Raw genomic sequence first — 21,073 nt, 5'->3', positions numbered from 1 at the left:
TCTCCCACCCCCCACCACAAACAAAATTATCGAACCACTAAGATGCACATACATAAAATTGAGTAAGGGCACAACTCTATTGTCACAACCAACATCCTTTCTGACCCTGTCTCCTCTTATTACTCTTATTCATTGCTTCATGTATAAAACCAGGCCATGATCCTGCAAACAGCTGTGAGTGGGTGGACCCTTGAGAGTCGCCAGAGCTCTGTTGAAGTCAATGACGCGCTGCATGGGTGCAGAAGTCCTATTACAGGATCGGGGCCTTAGACAGCACAGTCTTTAGGCTGGAGGTCCTTGTCTCTTTGAAGAGCACAGCAGCCTCTGGGGAATGGCATAAATAATGGGCCGTGTAAACTGGAATGGAGCTAAGCCGATTTACAGCAGCAGAGGGTATGATCAAATATATTTTAGTATTATCTCCCTCAGAAAGAACGAACTATATGAAGGTATCATCCCTCACGGACCCAGGGTTGTGAGTTCAATCCTTGAGGGGGCCATTTAGGCATCTGGGGCAAAAATTGGGGATTGGTCCTGCTTTGAGCAGGGGGTCAGACTAGATGACCTCCTGAGGTCCCTTCCAACCCTGATATTCTATGATTCTATGATTATAAAGACCAAAGAACACCCAGCCAAACAAGACATAATTTATTATTACTTTATTAACAACGCGGCTTACAATTCTTCAAGTAAAAAGGGGATTTCTTTCGTTTCGAATAAAAATTAAAATATAACTCTGAATATAGATTTTCATTTATTTACATGAAAACATATATACAGAATACAATCTTACAGCAAACTAACAACGTGTCCTTTGCCCTGTTGAATTTTAAAAAGTAAAAACACCAGCAAGTTTGGGGATTTTTTTTTTGTTACATACCACAGGGGCTATATACATAAGATCTGAATCAAATCTGCGATACAAACTGGAATGCAAAATGGTCAAAGGACTTCCCACGGACACTACTACAAAGGGGTTATGCAGCTGTTCGCTATCATTATTTTCTCTAAAGAGATGACCAGGTGTAATTGATCATCTTTTGCTGATCTTGTTTTCATTCTGAATTTACTAACCTAAGGGTTGGTTCTATCCATACCATACAGAAATTACTCGCCTCTGTTGAACTGTTTTACTAGTGACAGTCCAATGCCCGGAAGGACTACTAACCCTGCTTGTAGTCTCAACGGTGACAGTTCTTAAATATCCACACAAGCATTTTTCTGGCAATCAGATCTATACAAAGGGGAGAACTTGGTTTATGTCTGTTAATATTTCCCATTGAGAGCCAAGGGCCTGATCCAGCAAAACACTGAAGCACGTGCATGGGAGCTGTCGCTTTGGTTTCCATGGAACTGCTCATATGTTTAAAGTTTATGCACGTGCTTGAAGGCTTGATCCAATTTCTATTTAGGTCACTCTGAGTCTTTCTATTGACTTCAATGGAAATTAGACCAGGTCCTAAAGGTGGAATACACAAAGGTATTTAGGCACCTAACTCCCTTTGAAATCACCTAAGGGTTTTGTTGTCATGGGTCCAAACTCAGACATTCTCACCTGTGACCAGATCCCCCCATCCCAAAGTTGGAGACTTGAAAATGCTATAAGCTTCCTCCCTGAGGGTTTCTTGGGAAGCATCCCCTCAGATGGAATGAGTTTCATGGGGAGAGGTGGCCACCTGAACCCACAAATCCACAGGAACCCCAGATCCCCAGAGGAAAGAACAATCTGATTCACTGCTCTCCCCTGCCCCATGAGTGTCCAAAGCTGTGCTGCCATTGGCCAACTCTCTCAGCAGCCACGGAGAAAACTAAATTCCTACCTGCTAACATCTGAACACTATAGACAGAAGACCTAGCATTGACTGTATTTCTATTTACTGGCACGTTTTTCTTTTTTGGCACTTGAGTTTTTAGTCACAAGGACCAATCTGAGCCACGTCTATGTCAGAACACAGTGCACCAGAAAAAGAAAAACCAGTGCGAAGGGGCTTGGCATTTCTGAACTCCAAGAATCCATAATGGTAAGTGGCTTGATTCTCAGAGGTGCTGAGCATTTGCAGCTCCCCCTGAAGTCAACGAAAAGGCTCCAGAAACCATTGGGCCTTTTTCAAGTGGGTAAAGGCTGATTTCGTGGCCTGGCCTTGGCCAGCTGGGTTTGCAAGAGCTGGTGACTGGGTTTGCTAAGGGATGCACTGGCTTTCCAATCCAGACGGGTTTCAGATTAAATTCAGGTGGTGACAGGACAGATTTACGGGGATTTAGGCACCTCACTCCGGCTCACTTTCAATGGGAGTAAGGTGCCTGGCCTACTGAAGTTTTGTAAACTCCACTAGGTGCCTCTCTGAATCTTTAGGAACCTACAGCTCTGTGTACATGGATATGCAGGTAGTAATGTAGCCACTACTGCAGTGTATCACTCACATTCTCAATAAGGGCCCAATCCCGCAAGGCGCATCATTGGAAGTGCTGAATGCCATCAATTTCCATTGGGTGTTGAGCGCATTCAGGATATGTCTACACTTACCGTGGATCGATGCTGCGGTGATCGATCCACCAGGGTCGATTTAGCGGGGCTAGTGAAGACCCGCTAAATTGACCACAGATCACTCTCCTGTCAACTCTGATACTCCACTGGAACGAGAAGCGTACGGTAAGTCGACAGACGAGTTTCTCCGGTCGACCCAGCCGGGTGTAGACAACGCAATAAGTCAACCTAAGCTACATTGACTCCAGCTTCATTATTCACGTATCTGGAGTTGTGTAACTTAGGTTGACTTAACCCCGTAGTGTAGACCTGCCCTCAGCGTCCCCAGGATTGGGCTCTAGGGCTCCAGCCTGCTTCCACCGAGGCAGAGCTGGGAAGGGGTGGAACGTCAGCACCTGGAGGCCAAGTGTCAGAGGAAGTCTTTCTTTAAAACCAAACATCAGTGCCCGGAGGTTGTTATGGCTCTGTCAAATGGCTCGCAGAGGTGACGGGGCCAGGGGTAATGGCTTCTTGGCACAGAAGTTGGGAGCAGCCTAGCAGTGTCAGGTCAGGGAAGGGAGCGCTCTACCTGCTGGGAGCATCGGGGGAATCTTCTAACACTTCTTGTAGGGAGGTGGGAGGAACCATGTTCTGGAGCTGGAGTAGGAGTGAAGGGGCAGGGATATTGGCAGGGAGAGAAACAGGAGCTGAGACTCTCCTCCCCCACCTGACAATCTTCCCCGTGGGTTCTAAGGATGAATATATTTCTCCTTCAGGTTCTAAGGGGTGATCCAAGATGTCAGTGAGGAGAGGGGCTTATTAGCATGGGACCAAGGATATTACTTTCGCATCACATTTTAAATGGCTTAATAAGACACCTGTGAGTAGAGCTTTGCAGCCGATAGGCCAGGAGCTGGTCTATGCCAAGGGGACACTGGAATACAGTGCAAAGCAGCTGCCATCTTCCCTGCTCTAGGGGGCTCAGAATGGGCCAAGCATGGATTCCAAAGTGGAACGTGCTGGCTTGGATGCACCGATTCAGCACATTCTCCCTCTGCCAGTGGGGCTTCTGCAGAGCCTTGACTGTCATTTAGAGTTGACCATCCTTGGTGGTAAAACCCAAGGGAGGTCAGTGGCAGGACCACCGCATGCTTCCTTCTTGGAGCATAGCTGCTCTCAGGCCCAGAGGGCTGGGCTAGCACAGTGACATTTAACGTATGTACTTCTCAGTGAACTTGGCAATGGAACCACAGTATTGCTTCTTGGCCTTAAGGAATGACCTGCCAGTGGACAATAATGTTCCCAGCCTTTGACCAGGGTAACCATGTTCAGACCCTTTAGCCCTTCAATCTACAGAGATAAAATATGCCATTGTAAACCTCAATCCCCAGTCTAAGAGCCAAATTCACAACTGGGATAACAAGATGCAGCTTCATCAAGAGAGTCTGCACCCGATTACACCCATTCTGAATTTGTCCCAATACATATTAGGTGAAAATGTGTCTCTTTATTAGTATTTGACCTAGCAACTTTCCACATTTCACTCTAGAGCAATCTTCATTCCAAATATGACCTTAGCAACACACTATTCTAAAACCTTGTTCATTTTCTGGAACTTGAATTACGTGCCGGAAAGAGTCATCCCTCAATTCTGATGTCTGCTCGAATCTTTGTGACAAACCGAGCACCTTGTACAATTAGCCTGTGTTCAGAATGGGCTTTCTTTTACATAAAAAAAATAGCTAGGAAATTCAGCTCCACTTCTCTGCAAAGGGAATTATAACAACAGACTAAGTACATCCGTTTGATACCTTCCCACTCACTATTCTAGGTGTCAGTATAATAATGCACTTGCCACATTGGCCAAGTCAAGGTAATTTCAGAATAACTAAGGACTGGTGGCTACCAGCTATCAGCTGTCTCCAAAAGGAAGCGAGAAAATAAATGCAGATGGTTAAGAAAAAAAAGCTGAAGGTGGGGAGTAGAAATATACAGCTTATATGGGCTAAAATTAAACTCCGCTTTTTTTGATATATGTGATTTAAATCTCACTGCTTATTACCATAAAGAAACAACCGCCAGTAAAAGCTCCCCTTGTAACCTTCATGAGACTGTATGTTAGTAGCCAAAGTACCGCCTCCCACACGTGCTGACTTTTGTTTTTGCTCCTCTCGGCCCCTCCCCCCCATGCAGATCTCGGGGGTGGGTGCGGGGGGGAGAAGAGGCCGAGCAGGGCCGGGGCCTTGAGGGGGAAGAGGCTGAGCAGGGGAGAGGCCCTGGGCAGAGCAGTGGGCAGGGCCTTGGGGGGAAGATGCTGAGTGGGGGTGGGGCCTCAGGGCAGAGCATGGATGGAGCAGGGGGCAGGGCTATGGTCCTGGTGCCGGGGCCCACAAAAGATTAGTTCAGTCCTATGGGTGCTGAGCACCTGCTATTTTTTTTCGGTGGGTGCTTGAGCCCTGGAGCATCCATGGAGTCGGTACCTATGCTGCCACCCCATGTCTGGACATAGCTAAGGATTTCAAGACTGGACGTTATCCTGTGTGCAAAGTATGCAGCCGTCCACACCCCGACTCATTCTTACAGGAGAATTTCACTGCCCCAGAAATAGCTACAGTTAGATGACTTTCACTCTATCAGCACTGTGAACGATCCTAAGTTCTTGCAGTAGGTAACAAGGAGCTCAGATGCATTAAACTCCTCTGTGGGCCAGGTTCTCTGGTGAGCTTCAGAATGAGGCAAAGGGGCAGAAAATTCACCAGTATCAGGCAGCAATTAGCTAGGACAGCTCAGGCATGCTGAGCTCCTGTGTCACATACCCCACATTCTGGCTTTCCTTTGATAGGATACAGTCTCTTGGGACTACTGCTGGCTGACGGGTTAGAGCAGCCCTGAGGGTGCTCTAACCTATGCCAGGGTAGGGAATGGTCTCAGCTAAACAGGAAGCTGTAATAGGCTTCCTGGTGCCCCTTTTTGTTGTCCCCTATGCAAACTAGGCACAGAATATAATCCGGGCCCTTTCTTTATATGGGTTTAATCATAGGAAATTTTAAAAGAGATAGTGGATATTTTAAAAAAAATGAGTGTGTTGTAAGGGGATCAAAAGCAATTATCAAAATGATTAGAGTGACATGGGGCGCTGCTTTATGTCCAGTAGAATTTCCATTATAAAACCCGCCTCTAATGGCTTGTAGGACAAATTAAGGGTTAATTCATTTAGTGATCAAACAAAAAGCCACAGAACAGGAACAGCCACTTTCTCCTCTTCCTTTAAATAAAGATAATTTAAACTTTAATACTAGGAGCTGCAGGACAAAGCAGCTGAGCCTGATTCTGCCAGTCCCCTGTGTATGAAACGTCTATCAAAATCAATAGGAGTCTGGCAGGATCCAGCCCCATGTTCAGCCATTTCCTTGTATCCAAATTCCAGAAGAATGAAATTAATCAAGAGCAGAAACAATGGCACCAAAAGGCAAACTAGGAATACTCCTTAAGAATCTATAGGGCCATCTATATAGAATCTATACTGAGTCAATAGTTCTTGCATAAAACATGCTCCTAAGCAGATTTTGATATAATGTGTAATGGATGTTTCAGAGTCATTACACTGCACCAAAAATCCATAGAATTTAAGGAGTCCTCAGGAAGGAATTTGTGTGGTAGAACCCAATGGCAGTTAATGATAAGTGGGCTTCTCTGAGCGGACCTAGTCTTCAGGATAATCAGATCCATGTCAGCTGCAATGAGACAGTGTAAACCAGAGCTTTAAAGTAAAATCCAAAAGGAATTGAAACCAAAAATCTAAGTTGAAGTGATAACGTTCAAGATCTGGGTCAACAGGAGAAAAACTCTGGCATTCAGAATGAAGACAATGATCACATTTCTGTCTCCACCGGAGTGTGATTTGACATCACAATATCCCAACAGTGCTGTGCAAAATTTTCATAACAAACCCAAGATTCGGGCAGAGCTCCCTGAGCCTTGAGGACAATGGCTTGTTTGTGGCTTCAGAGGAAACCATGTAAAAGTCTGTAGTTTCCCTGGAAGCCAGGATAAACGTGATGGTTTGGGCTGAGTTTTATCTTTTGGGAGAGATTCATTTGAACCTTGAACTCAAAGAAACCGCCCCCCTCCTCAATCTTGGTCCTGATTCTGATCCTGCTTTCGGCAGTTTTATAAAGCTCAGTGGAGTTATCCTGGTTCACAACAGGCCCAACGGGAGACAGGAGTACATGAGAAATGGAAAAAACCCGATCACACAAACCCTAGGTGCTTCACACAACTCTTTATCCTCGCCACAAGGATCGCTGGGTCAGGTTCTCTGGTAGATTCCAGCTATTTTGCACAGCTCCAGTGACACACAGGAGTTCCACATCCAGTTAAACTGGCCAGAGTAGCACAGAACAGTTGGTGCACACTGGTGAGTCTGGACCTTGATGAACATAGGCACAAAAGGATGGGTTGGGCCAGATCCTCAGCTGGTGTAAATCAACATCCCTTCTCGCTGAGGTTTTGGGCCACAATTCTGATCTCACTTACCCCAGCATAAATCCAGGTGACTCAGCTGACTTCAATAGATTTACACAGGTGAAGATGAAATCAGGATTTGCTCCAAAACCTCATCCTTAAATTGGAATGTCCTTTTTTTCTGGGGGTTCGAAGTCAAACCTTGAATATTAAGTGACTATAACTTCATGGGCTTTAATATAAAATACTTCATGCATGCTCCATGGCAAGAATGAAGAAACTACTGTACAGATCCAACTACAGAGACAGAGACAATCAGCTTACTGTACATAGCTATATTGGGCTTGGGAAGAGTTCCTGGGTACTATGCTTTGATGCACACCTTTTAGATCATTGTATTTGTGACTGATACAACAGAGAGCATGGTTTGAATTTCCCGTTTAAAAATCACTTGATAATGTGTTCCTTTTTGCATCACTGTTATATCTCTTTCTTTGTAAGACTGAAAAGAAAAAAAAACACACTGATCATTAAGATCAAAGTTGCAGGAAGCCATGGGTCACTTGAACAACGATCACTCACATTTCAATATGAAAGAAGTGTGCTGGAATCATGGAAGGGATCGTTTATGTCCAGCAACTGACCTCAAGACACCACAATCAGCTACAAATGCGTGAACATTTTCCCTATGGAATGTGTTTGCCGTTTGTAGGAAAGTTTGTTCTTTTTTTTAAAAAAAGATAAAACCTTCTGCTATATTATGGCCTTGCTCCCCCACAATATAACACTCTTGGAGAGGTTCACAAAAAGAGACGGCAGCAATACTTCAATGTGCTTTACAAATACGGAAATATTCATTCCACTTGGATTTTTTTTTTGTTTTTGTTTTTTTACAGCAGGTGGCTCAGAGCTTCCAATTCCACATGTTTTGAGGAAAAACCCAAGTGCTGTAACATTAAAAATAAAAAAAAAAAAAGAGAGAGAGAGGAGAAGGAAATGCAAGGAGCAGTAGAGTCAGTTGGCGTATTGTGCATAGAAAGCAACTTTTACTCGCTCGATCTGGTGACACAACTTGATGGCTGGGCCAAGTTTCAGCTCCATGCATTCTTGCACGGTTGGGAGTGTCAGTAGCAGAAGTGCTTGGCCATCAATGTCCTAGGGAAAGAAGAGACAATGAGAAGTTGCTGTTTGTAGACTACTACACAGCACCTGAAAACGTGGAACAGTAGGTTTTGCTTTGGGGCTGGCCAAAGCAGGACTGACATCCTAGGAGAGGAAGGCATCTAGTCATACAGCAGCAGTATATTAGTATGTATGATTTATCTTACACCTCGAGGTTCCAACTGAGAACAGAGCCCCACTGAGCTAGGTGCTGTAGAGACAGTTCCTGCCCCATACAGCTTACACGCTAAATAGACATGGATGAGAAAGAGGAAGTACTATCCCCATTGTACAGGTGGGGAAGTAGGCCACAGAGAGAGGCCTTAGGTCAGACAGGACACGTGAGGCAGAACAGGGAACTGACTGCAGCATTTTTGAGTCCTATTCCTTAACCACAAAGCCATACTTCCTCTTTATGCTGCGTTGGCCCCTGACCTGGAAGGAAAATCTCTAGGGAGTAGAGAGCAGTTCAAAGCATGCCCCGTTCAGTCTTTGGCTTCCCCTGGTACTAACAAAAGTGCTCATTCTGATCTGGTCACTGGGAACCAATTTAGGCCACTGGTGCATTGATACCACTGTTTATCATTGCTGATCTCTACGGTCTCATTCCCCCATCGGTCTGTCTTATCCACCTGTTGTCTTTAGTCTTATACTTAGATTGTAAACTCCTTGGGGCAGGGACTGTATTTTTGTTCTGTGTTTGTAAAGCTCTGAGCATATCCGCTTCTGGTTCATGAGTAGGGCTCCAAGGCTCTATGATATTATATAATAATAATTAATAATAAAATAACCCATTTCACATAGGCCACTGAACAGCCATCAGATGGCAATCATTTTCAGACACAACCAATGGGGTTTGACTTTGAATGGCAAGTGGAAGATTCCTATAGTTCTTCACTGGTTCCCTTAGTTGCTCAGTGCCCCAGATGAAAGAGATTTTATAACCATTCTCTCCTGGTTTCCTCCTTGGTTCTGCTGGTTAATTAAGAGTTCAAGTCTTTAAGAAAATCAAAAACCCACCAGATTTAAAAGCCAACAAGCAGAATCTGAATATATGGTCACAGGGGAAAAATAAAAGAGTCAAACTGCAGTCAAAGAAATTCACAATGTAGACAACATAGTGAAGGTCAGAAAGAGCACAAACTAATTCTGTCCACAATTAGATTATTTATCATCCTCTAGACTCCTAAACACAGATGATACATGTACATGGTAAGTACTCTTCTGATCACAAACACCTACTCTAGGTTTTTTTTATGTTTCAATTCAATGAACAGGCATATTGCTAGGGGCCCCCAGGTGCTGTCTTGCAGAAGTAGAGCCAAAGCATTGCTCATGTGCAGTTAGTTGAAGATCGATCCCATAGCACTTTAGGCAAGAGGAGGGGGGTTAGCTTTGGTGTCTTGGCAACATTCCAGTCTGGTTAATATCTGATTTCATAGATTCGTAGGGCAGAAGGGACCATTGTGATCATCTAGTCTGACCTGCAGAGAACTTCCCCAAAATAATTCCTAGAGCATGTCTTGAGATATTATTTACTAGAGATCCTCCCTTTAGCATGAATTTGATAGTGGTGGATGTTTTTCATTAGTGGAGGAGTGACTAGTTCTATGTATCTAGGGCCCATCGAAAGACACTATTAGCTTGATGACAGAGTACTGAGCTCCCGCAGATTTAATTGCCTTTAATTGGAAGTGTTCAGAACATCCTAAAATCAGGACACATTTTTTAGGAGCCTGCCTATGGATTTTGGTGCCGAATTTCAGCCAGACAATTTCGACCTAGCCTGAAGCCATTCACTGATTCAGAATCTGGGTCTTCTGCGTCCTGGTCCAGTGCTTCATCTAATTAGCTAGGGTGACAGTCACACTTGTGTCATCAGATCTTCTACGTACCATTTAAGTGCCACCTAATTTTTTTTAAGGGTAAAAGTGATGCATGGGCCTCATACTGACCCTGACACAGGTGAATTTCACCCTTAATGAACAAGAAAGATCTATTCTTCACCCTTTTCATAAAGGCTCAGTTACACTTTCCTGTGCTGTGAACCAACACCATTACTACAGTGTCTGCACCCAGAGAGAGGTAAGACGAGGCAGCATACCTGTTCCTGAAATATTTTGGCTAAGGGAGCGCAGTCTGTCAATTTAATAAACCTCACAACGTCAGTCACTGTCCACTCCAATGGATTGCTGTCGAGGATGAGCTTCTCTTCCTCTTCTTGCTTTATTTCCTGCAAGCGCCAGAACACTTGTAAAGAAAATGTCAGTGCCCAGAATGACTCATCTGTAGGGCATGTGGTGCTCTCTGCAGATGGTTAACACCTGATACAGAAGATTACATCAAAGGGAAAAATATTGCCATGAATTGGGAGCTAAGTAGTCCACCAATATACTCACTTCCTTGACTTGAGTGCACTTCTCTCCTTCAGCGCATGAGAGAGACGGCGTTTTGCGGCCCCTTCTAGCTCTCTCGATGGGAGGGGGTCTATCTGACTCCGTGCCGCTTCGTAAGGTCACTGCTCTTCTTGGTCGGGCTGAAGGTACCTCAGCAGAGGAGGTGTCAGTCTGGTCATCCCGTAGCTCCGAGCTGGTTTCTTCACTCCCTGTCTCATCTTCCATAGCATCTGGCTCCTCCTCTTCGCTTTCCTAGAGCGAGATTGTCACGGAAACATTATGACATAGGGTTTAACAGGAGGTCACCATCCTACTCTCATTTAAACTAGTCTCAATCCAGAGTCACACTACTGCCATCAGCTGAATTATATCCCGATATATGCCACAGGGTTAGACCATTTATGCCCCCAAATTTAGATTTGATTCAAAACCTAGTATTAATATGAATTTGTATTCCTATTTTTTGTTTAAATGTCAATGAAAACAGGTTTTCGTTTAAGGGTGAATGTTCCTCTGCAGTGCTTGCAACTCTAACCTTGCAATCTTGTGCTAAGGCATGAAAACTGGGAAATGAAACTGACTAGAAAAAAAATGAAACTGACCAGTCTTTTTGCCATTGTTCAAGAAAAGCAAATGAGATTTCAAAGAATTCTTCTTTTGAAGACCTCAAAGTGATGGAAAAATGTACCACATCCTTTGATAATCTACTCCAATGATTAATTACCCCTGACTGTTAAAAAGAAGCATTAAAACGAGTCAAAAATGTTTTGTTTCAAGTTTTTTTTACTGGAAAATACCATTTTCACTGAAATGGAAACATTTAGAAAAATGTGTCAATTTTGATGAAATTTTGTTTAGGCAACAAAAATCGAAACAAAGCATTTTGATGACATTAAAATGTCCCACTTTCATATTTTCAGAATGGAATATTTAGATTTTTCATTTCAAAATGACTTTTCCAAATAGAGTATTAATTGTTTTTATGTAAAACAAAATGTTTAAATGTTTAAAAAAGTGAAAAATTGGAAATGTTTTGATTTTATCAAAAGGAAACATTTGGATCAACCTGACAGAGTTTTTTCAGAATTTCATTTAGTGGGAAATTCAAATTTTCTGATTTTCATTCCGTTTTGGATGGAAAAAAATTAACATTTGCCAAATTTCCTGCAAAGCAGAAAATCCAGCTCCTCATCAGCGCTAATAAGCACAGTATTTCCAAATTTTTAACTCTACAATGCCCCTCATAAACAGAAACAGAAAAACAGTGTCTATATGGACATGGAACTTATATTTGTAAATGCACACAACAGATGAAACGTTGCTCAGAATTTGAGCTTCAGTAAGTGTCAGTGCATCGTTTTGCCCACGTTTGGGTTTTCTTAATGATAAATCAAAATCTGGCCAAGGATGACTATATTTTAATCCTGCCATCATTTTCAAACATTGAAACCCATTAATTTGGAAGGGCTTAAGTGCGTATTAAGGCAGCCCGGTTTGTCTTGTCTAACAATTTATGGTTTTGTCTGTTACAAGAAATCATATTGCATACGTGAAGTGAGTTAATAATGACTATTAACTGCACCATTCAGGGGCACACAAATCTTACCACTCCAAGGGTAGATTTACACAGCGAAAACTGTGCATGGGATTACCTACCTGAGCTAGATGAATCCAGCAATCGCGGGAACAATATCGGCGGAGACGGAGCAGCATGGGTTTCAGAGCATGTCGTATAACTCTGGCATGGAGCCTGAGTATATACTTGGCTCACTAGCGCACTCTGAAGCCCACACTTTGCTGTCTTCATTACTATTGTTACCCATGCTAGCTGGATTTAAGCTAGCTCAGGCAGGTTAGTCTGTGTGCAGCTTTCGCTGTGTAGACAAACTCTAAACATCACCAAGCCGCGTCACTTTGTTCCACTTCCATTTATCTCACTTGCTTAGGATCTGATCCAAAGGTCATTGGAGATAGTGTAAAGGCTCCCATTGACTTCAGTCCACACCTGATTTTGATGTGTGTATGATTTGGGCCCAAGTCCCACAAACACTTGCTCCTTGTCTACATTCAAAGGGTTTTCAGCTATAACTATACTGGCAAACCCTCCTAGTGGAGAGACAACTTAGATGGCAAAAGAGTGCTTTTGTAGATATCCAGTAGAACCTCAGAGTTATGAACCTCAGAGTTACAAATTGACTGGTCAACCACACACCTCATTTGGAACTGGAAGTGTGCAATCAGGCAGCAGAGAGAAAAAAAATAAAAAGCAAATACAGTACAGTACTACTAAAAAAAAATAAAAGGAAAATATAAACAAAGATTTGACAAAGTAAGGAAACTGTATCTGTGCTTGTTTCATTTAAATTCAGATGGTTGAAAGCAGCATTTTCCTTCTGCATAGTAAAGTTTCAAAGCTGTTTTAAGTCAATGTTCAGTTGTAAACTTTTGAAAGAACAACCAGAATGTTTTGTTCAGAGTTACGAACATTTCAGAGTTACGAAGAACCTCCGTTCCTGAGGTATTCGTAACTCATGGGTTCTACTGTAACCTGTAACAGTTACCTGAATGAAATAAGCAAAAGGCTTTTTTTGCCAGTATAACTATGTCTACACTAGGGGTTTTGCCAGCAAAGCTATGCCAGTTAGAAGCGGGATTTTTTTCACACTCCTAACCAACATAGCTATGTCAGCAAAGCTTTTAAGTTTAGACCAGGCCTTAATAGGTGCTTAACTTTACCCATGAGTAATGCCATTGGATTCACATGGTCTACTCACGTGTGGAAAGTTAAGTGTGTGGATAAGGGCTTGTCGACACGTGTTGTTGCACTGGTTTAACTTCAGGTGTTATTTCAAACAAACTTAGTTAAATCGGTTGCAAAGGCTGGGTGGACACTTATTTCTGTTCAAGAGTAGTTTATCTGGGTTTAGGTGAAGTTAATTAGACACGGGTTTAAGCTAAACCAAAATAAGTCACTTTTAAACAGAAATAATAGCGTCCACATGGGAGCAGTTTAACTGTACCAGTTCACGCAAGTGTGTAGACGAGGCCTACATCTTTGTAGGATTGAGGCCATAGAATGTAGAGTCATTGGGGTGGTCTTGTCTCTCACTTGTTCTGTAATGCACCTAGAACAATTTTAAGTGCTGTGAACTTAACATATTAAAGAATGAGTATTGCTGACTCAAGTGTGACTTATAAATGTCCTTTCCGCATCCAGCATTTGTATTGCAGTACTATCTCGGAGCGCTAGTCATGGACCAGGACCCCACTGTAGGTGCTAGGTGCTGTACAAACTCAAACAAAAAGTCAGCCGTTGCTCCCAAAAGCTTACAATCTAAGTAGAAGATAAGAGACAATGGATGGATACAAAAAGACAGACAGATCATCGAGCACAAGCAAACACTGAGACAATGAGCATGCCAGCTGCTTAACTACTGTAAAACTTTTGTAGGCATCACAGCAAAGCAGAGCTTCAAAGAGAGATTTGAAGGAGGACAGTGAGGTGGCTTTTAGGATATGTATGGGGAGTGCCTCCCAAAGCTGAAGGGAAGCCCTAGGGTGCTTGTTGAAAATTTATATTTCTAAAAAGCAATGTCATGTGTGGAGCACCGCTCTATAGCAAGGCGAATGAGCACAATACAACATGTACCTCTGCAGATCCTACAGCGTTAAAATCGACAGCAGACGACCTCCTTTTCTTCTGCACAAAAATGGATTTCCGCCTCTTTCTGCGTCTTGCTGGCTTGATGTGTCCACTTTTCATGTTGTTATTTTCCCCAATTGGAGGCTTAATTATTTTTTTCCTCTTCCCATAATAATAGGCTGGAACAAAACACACAGTAAAAACATAACCACACAGAAAATCAAGCTTTTGCTTGCTTTATGCTATTGATCCAATGTAATACACCACTACTTCAAAGCAGCTTTCATAGGGAACTCCAAAGAAATCTTGATTGTCAGACAATGTCCCAAGGAAGAATGAAATACCTGATGCTGTCTTGGCCTATTGTCACAAAATGGGCAAAACTATTATAATTTAGACATCCATTCATACATATTTATTCACTATAGGTTAAATCCTGAAGTCCTTACTTAATACTTAGGCAAAACTTTTGTTGTACACGCTGAGAATTTTGCCCGAGTAAGAACTGAATAAGAATTCTGATCTGTTGCATCGCTATAAATCTGGAGTGTACCTGCCCAAATCTATGGTGTTGCCCTGGATTTACATCTGGGTAGCTGAGGCTCCAGTTGGGTCAGATCCTGAAGTTCACAGAATGAAAATTACAGGCCTAACTATCAACGGTGCAGAGAGTCTGCAGCTGCCATCTGCTTCAATGGGAGCTTCCAGCATTCAGCTCTTCTGAATATCATGGCCAAAGTATTTCTTGAGTCAATGCAGCAAATATTTGACTTCTGTTGATTTCAGTGGGCTTTGTCTCAGGTCCTAAAATAATAAATATTTCTCTGTGTAACGGTGACTAGTCCCAAACTGCATATTAGCTGTTTTTAGACACAAAGGGCCCGATTCTCCTTTCACTATACTGTTAGTCAGGAGTGACTCATTTGAAATCAGTAAAATTATACTTGTGTAAAATTTGTGTGAGAGGAGATTGTAACCCAGTTCTACCTTCAGGACCTGATTCAGCAGTCCACTGTTATTCAGCAAAGTTGACTTCAGGGAGGCGTAAGCATTTGCTTAACTTTAAGTGAGAGCCTTCCTGAATAAGGATGCACTTGAGTGCTCAGTTGGAGCCTCTGCTCCCCAGATATAAATCCAGGGCCATGCCATAGATTTTGGCAGACACGCTCCAGATTTGTAAAAAGAAAAGGAGTACTTGTGGCACCTTAGAGACTAACAAATTTATTTGAGAATAAGTTTTCATGAGCTACAGCTCACTTCATTGGATGCATCCGATGAAGTGAGCTGTAGCTCACAAAAGCTTACTCTCAAATAAATTTGTTAGTCTCTAAGGTGCCACAAGTACTCCTTTTCTTTTTGCGAATACAGACTAACACGGCTGCTACTCTGAAATCTCCAGATTTATATTGGTGCAACAGATCAGAATTTGACTTATTAGCAATGAATAATGTGGTCCAAAGAAGTTACTCCTTTAAAAGTTAGGCAAAATACAGCCTACATGAGATTACCACCAACTGGACATTGGTGCATATTAGTGAAAGTAAACACCTGATACTGCAGAGGTTAAAAGAAAAAAGAATGGCAAATAGTGCAGTAACCAACCAAAATCATCTTCTAAGGATGCATACCGCAGGATTTTTCTGACAGTGTGGAGTGCACATCCATGGACAGCACAGTTATAAATAGCAGTGCAGATGATGAGGCAGTAAAGACACACCTGAAGGGTATGGGTATGTACCTTGACCTGCACCACGTGTATGAGATCACACCAGCAGCATGCTCTTCAAAATGGCACCCCAGGTGGTATGACCTAACGTGAGGTCATGCTGGTGGGGACAGGGTCACACAGGCCAGGGGAGCAGGGGGCAGGCCCACTGGTATTCTGGGAACAGCATGAGTGGCCACCCTACTGCTGCGGCTGAAGCCCTTCTCTGGCTCAGGAAAAGATTCCAGCAACAGGGAAAAGTTAGCAGCTGCCTGCTGCTGGAGCCCTTCTCTTCCACAGGGAAAGGCAGCTTCTCCAGCAGAGCCTTTCACTGACACGGGTAGCTACACACTGCAGGGTAGATGCTGCCTGCTTTTCACTGCAGCCTGTAGCTGCACACTGCCGAAAGTGGTGTGTTGTTTAGACGTAGCCTTAATGTAACAGACAGTCCGAGGTGGAAAATATTAGATACTCCAACTGGCATCCTTTTGTAGACAGAGAGAACATAAAGAGTCCATGGGAAAAAGCAAACACAATGGCAGACCAAGCAAAGATCCTTGGGGCATGAAGTTGGAGGGAGACCATGGAGGACTGGGTTTGTGACCTCCCATGCACATATCCCCCTGTGGGTCTGTCTGGCTTGGTTGCAGGGTGACCTGGTGAGTGCTCAGTTCCCTGTGCTAGAGAGTGCAGACCTAGGGTGCTGAGAACCAATCGATGAGCTGAGTCTGAAGGACATGCTGCATTTTGCTGCATTGGTGTTACTATTTGCAATATTTTATGCTACAGGTAAGAAAGAAAGAAAGGTAGGTATCAAATTATGTTCATTTTTATGACTATATCATGAACATCCTCCCATGGCTCTGATTCCTTTCTAGCAACAGAGCAATAGTTTGGCTGATACTCACTGTATTTCGTTTTGGTATGAATGGAGCAGTTCTCAGGGCAGACTTCGGCGACCAGCACAGGGCTAAACAAATTTGGACAGCACTCCAGTTTTGCACAGACTCTTCTGCAGAAATCTGCCACTTGATCAGACGTTCGCACAATCTTGACTGTTGCCCTGTACGTTTTCCCTCTGTATCTAGGAAAGAATATTGCAAGATCACACATAACTAATGAAGTAAGAACAGTGGATGCTATAAACCCAGTCCTGCCCTCTATAACGTAGATGATCCTCTCACTGACTTTGGGGAGGGGGACGACCAATGTACTAAAGGGCAGAATTAAGACATCCTGGTTGTAACAATTGTATTTCAGATACACTAAAATGAGGAAAGGCAGGATGCAATAAAGCTGGTGGGGGAGGTTACAGTACTCAAGGTCAGAGAGACCACAGGGTGGACAAGGTTTGGAGCTGTGGGTTTAGGGCATCGGAAGACTGGCTGTTTGGAGAGAAGTGAGAGAGAAGAGAGTCCAAGATGACAGCAAGGTCACAACTGTGGGAGCTGTCAATGGGGATGCTATATTGCATTGCATTTTATTCTATGGTTCTCCACACTTCCAGTCTGCAGACCCGTGGGCACAGGATTACCATCTCTCCCTGGCAGGCTGATTGGCGGTAAAGAGCCGTGTGCAGTACGGACTTATGGTGGTATGGTTGCAAGCACTCGGTGGCTTGCTGAAGAAATGTCAATTCATGGGCCTAGCTGAGACCTCCTTCACAAGCCTCCTCCACGTGGGTAGGTGCTCTCTGGGGTCACCTGTCTTTTAGGGGGGCCAGCACTGAACAAGATTCTACAGTGGTAGCCACAGGGTGCAGAGATTGCTCCTGCTGGACCTCTGTCTGAGACCATCCATTTCTGCTTTCATCTGGAGGCTCCATCTTCCAAGAGGTTTTCGCTCTGAGCCACTGTTTGTCTGGGTGGTAGGTCCCCCGTTTAGTACCACCACATCATGTGGCTTTTTACTATGATGGGTTTGACTTTGTTTATTTTCTGGTGTTCTTCATTGTGCCATAATTTAAACGGCTCGTTCAGTACCTGAGGGGTCTGTCCCAAAACCCACTGAAGTCAATGGGAACCTTTCCAATGACTTCACGAGCGTTAGGATCAGGCCCCCAAAGATCCAGATCCTCAAAGATATTTAGGCACCTTGCTCCCATTGGAATCATGGTAGTTGGGTGCCTAAATACCTTTGAGAGTGGAGAAGAGTAAATGTTAGAAGAAAAATTCAGCTCTCAGATCTGTGCAGTGGACTTTGCCTCCAGTATTCTGTTCTTCTTCTCTGGGCTTCTTCCAAAGCCCATTGAAGTACATGGGAGCCTTTCCATTCATTTCTTTGGGCTTTGGAGAGGCCTAAGTGCCTGGAATTCCTAGGGGAATATTCGGAGCTCAGATTCATAAGGCAGAGGTTAGCCCTAAATCATGTGCTATTAAATCTTTCGTTATGGTGTTTTATATAGAGCATTTTTGTGCAATAAATGGCTGAAGGAAGGTAGACTTCCATACCTTGTGTAATATACTGGAGCGGTGAACTTTGAAAAACCACTTATCCACATAATTGATTAAATAGCAGAGTAAAAGCTAGAGTAAACAGCGAGATACTGGTTTTTAAAGCACATCTTACACATTGTGCCTAATGGCAGCGGGAGGGACACTTGAGCGAATGCATGGTAGAGCAGTGGTTTGGTCCTATAAATATGCACAGAGGAGAGAAAAGTAAAAAGAGCTCACTGGACTGGAACTGATGAAGAGCAAAGATACTGTAGCCAAGATGGATGGGAGAAGGGATGCAGGCAGCATGTGTGACAGCAGCACTGGGGCCAGGAGCTCTTGAACAGGAGGGTAGATGCTACCAGCAGACTTGGAGCAGGGTGAAGAAAGGACAGTGGGATGTGGAATAAAGGAGAGATGACCAGACAGATGTGAGGAGAGGCATTCTTAAATGACCCATCACTCTAAGACTGAAAGTTATGCCATAACTCAGAGGGTACCTGTTAAAGCATAACTTCCTTCTTTAGTCCAACCACCACAATCCTGTTCTGGAAATGTGGAGGTGCTTTAACATCTGAGCCTCAGGACCATTGCAAGTTATCAGTGTCCGTGATGCTCAGAGGCCTTTATTCAATGGCAATTTAGGGGAAAAACTAAATATTATCTGAACTTTGTTTTTACATAACAATAAGTGATCAAGGGTCAGCAAGGTACAAATGATACTGCCCATTACTATGCTGACTGCAAATGGTGCTAGGGTATAATTAGCAATGATACAATGCTTTACAGTCACTGTACTTTAGGTACCTAATTCCCTCTGAATTCAATGGGAGTTAGCACCTAAATACCTTTAAAAATCTGGTCCTAACTCATGAGTACTCCCATGTGTTTTCAAATGATCTGATTGTTTATGAATCTCGAGAGACTCCAACAGGCGTGCTGTACAAAATGGAAAAAATGCTCCTTTCCCTCCCACGAGGTAAGAGAACATTATTGTCCCATTGCACAGATGGCATGACTGCTGGGGGAGCAGAGGAAATCGTGGTTCAAATGGGTTCTACAAAACCTAATGTAAACAGAAATGATTCTATGGGAAATAACACCAACAGAAATCAGTCCTTCCTAGGGGACAAATTCTTCCACCTTTAATTCATAGATGCATAGACTTTAAGGCCAGAAGGGACTATCAGATCATCTAGTCTGATCTTCTGTGTAACTCGGGCCAGAGAATTTCATCCAGTTACATCTGTGTTGGCCTGCAATAACTTGTGCTTAGCTAAAGAATCTTTTCCGGAAAGGCATCCAGTCATGATTTGAAGACATCAAGTGATGGAGAATCCACCACTTCCCTTGGCACTTTGTTCCAATGGTTAATAACCCTGTTAAAAAGTTGTACCTTATTTCTAATTGGAATATAACTGGATTTAACTTCCAGCCATTGATTCTTGTTGTACCTTTTCCCACTGGGTTAAATAGCCCTTTAGCATCTGGTATTTTCTCCTTGTGAAGGTACTTCTATTCCTTAAATGAAGTTACCTCTTGATCAGTAGTGTAGTCAAGGGTAAACATCAGATAAACTGAGTTAATCCACTTCTCACTGGGCAAATAGGGAGTTTAGGTTACTTCACCCACTTCTTTTTCTATTGCTACACCATTGCTCCACATCTTCTTTTTCATAAACTAAACAGTTTTAGCTCAAAGTCCCACATGCACCACTTAACAGGAGTAAGACCGGCAGAATCTCATCCTTAAATGTGTACCATGACCTGTGGTGCTGTGATCCCAAAGAGGACAGCATTGTACTACAGGGCCTGCAAAAGCAAAAAGGTGGAACTAACAAGAAGGAAAACAAAACAAAACAGACCAGTCATTTCATTGTCCAGGTGAGATAGAAAGAATGAAGACCCAGGATGAATGGGGAAATACAAATGTGAGTTTTATAATTAAATCTGTCTCAATGACTCAAGTTGTTATTAGTGGCTACAGGTATGGAATATAATTTTAAACATGATTCTGGTCTTGGCAGTATCTCTGTAAAACAAGATTTATTAATATTTTCCATAAGTACCACTCTTTAAATCTTTTAACACTAAAATCATTAACGTAATCTGAACTACCCTCTGACACCCTCAGGAAAAGACCTATGCTGACTGCAATTAGAAAACCATTATTCCATTAGTGTCATTAAAAATATGACTGTTATTGATATTATATTTTCCATCATGATAAGAATCTCATTTTGCCAGCTACTTTTAAGTAATAAGCATCCTGCACTAATAACCTGGGATCACTGTAAGGCTTTAAAGTTCAGCAGTATCAACTGTAGCGTTAAGCTCAGTTGAACAATCTTGCTTTTCTAATTACATGTTTTACATCTAAAGCCAAAGGAAAAAGAATCTTCAAAGATCCCTACAGTAATGACCCATATAGGAGAATTTACTAGGAAAAACAAGCTAAGGCATCCTCCAAGTCATGAAAAGCCTTGTGCTAAATAGATATTTCAAACAGCCGGAGCTCTCAGCAGTACTCAAAGCACTGAACCATTTCAGAATTCAGCCAATAGTCCCACTGGTCATTGGGGCTATTTTGAATAGTCAACTGACTAGCAAACTTGAATTTCCTTCAACAGTTCTTGGATCCAGCCCCCTTCCTCAGCAAGGAACTCACTGCTTACCTCACTGAAAAAAAAATCAACTGAATATGAGGGAGTGTCTTGCAGACACAAAGTACCCACCACAAACACCCCAGGCCAACCCCCACCATCCCTAAGACAAAACGCAGCTCTCACAAATACAGTACGAGCGG

At 43.0% G+C, this 21,073-nt stretch overlaps 1 protein-coding gene across 5 annotated transcripts in view; it reads right to left on the bottom strand.

The window, feature by feature from the left end:
- Positions 1-644: 644 nt before the first annotated feature.
- Positions 645-21,073, bottom strand: part of SFMBT2 (Scm like with four mbt domains 2) — a 205,877-nt gene continuing 185,448 nt past the window's right edge. For 3 of the 5 annotated variants that reach the window (XM_038372526.2, XM_038372534.2, XM_043498999.1), the window contains exons 17-21: positions 16,742-16,917; positions 14,135-14,307; positions 10,489-10,737; positions 10,194-10,322; positions 645-8,083 (exon numbers count right to left, since the gene is read on the bottom strand). In XM_038372526.2, coding sequence (XP_038228454.1) covers positions 7,943-8,083; positions 10,194-10,322; positions 10,489-10,737; positions 14,135-14,307; positions 16,742-16,917 — 868 coding nt within the window. In that variant the 3' untranslated portion in view covers positions 645-7,942. The remainder of the gene's footprint in view (positions 8,084-10,193; positions 10,323-10,488; positions 10,738-14,134; positions 14,308-16,741; positions 16,918-21,073) is intronic. The other 2 variants (XM_043499007.1, XM_043499012.1) reach the window with 1 other exon arrangement.

This window comes from Dermochelys coriacea, chromosome 1 (genome assembly GCF_009764565.3).
Source record: "Dermochelys coriacea isolate rDerCor1 chromosome 1, rDerCor1.pri.v4, whole genome shotgun sequence".
In the NCBI taxonomy this organism is placed as follows: domain Eukaryota; kingdom Metazoa; phylum Chordata; order Testudines; family Dermochelyidae; genus Dermochelys; species Dermochelys coriacea.
Note: the sequence above shows the minus strand (reverse complement) of the source record. Positions and strands in the feature narration are given on the sequence as shown.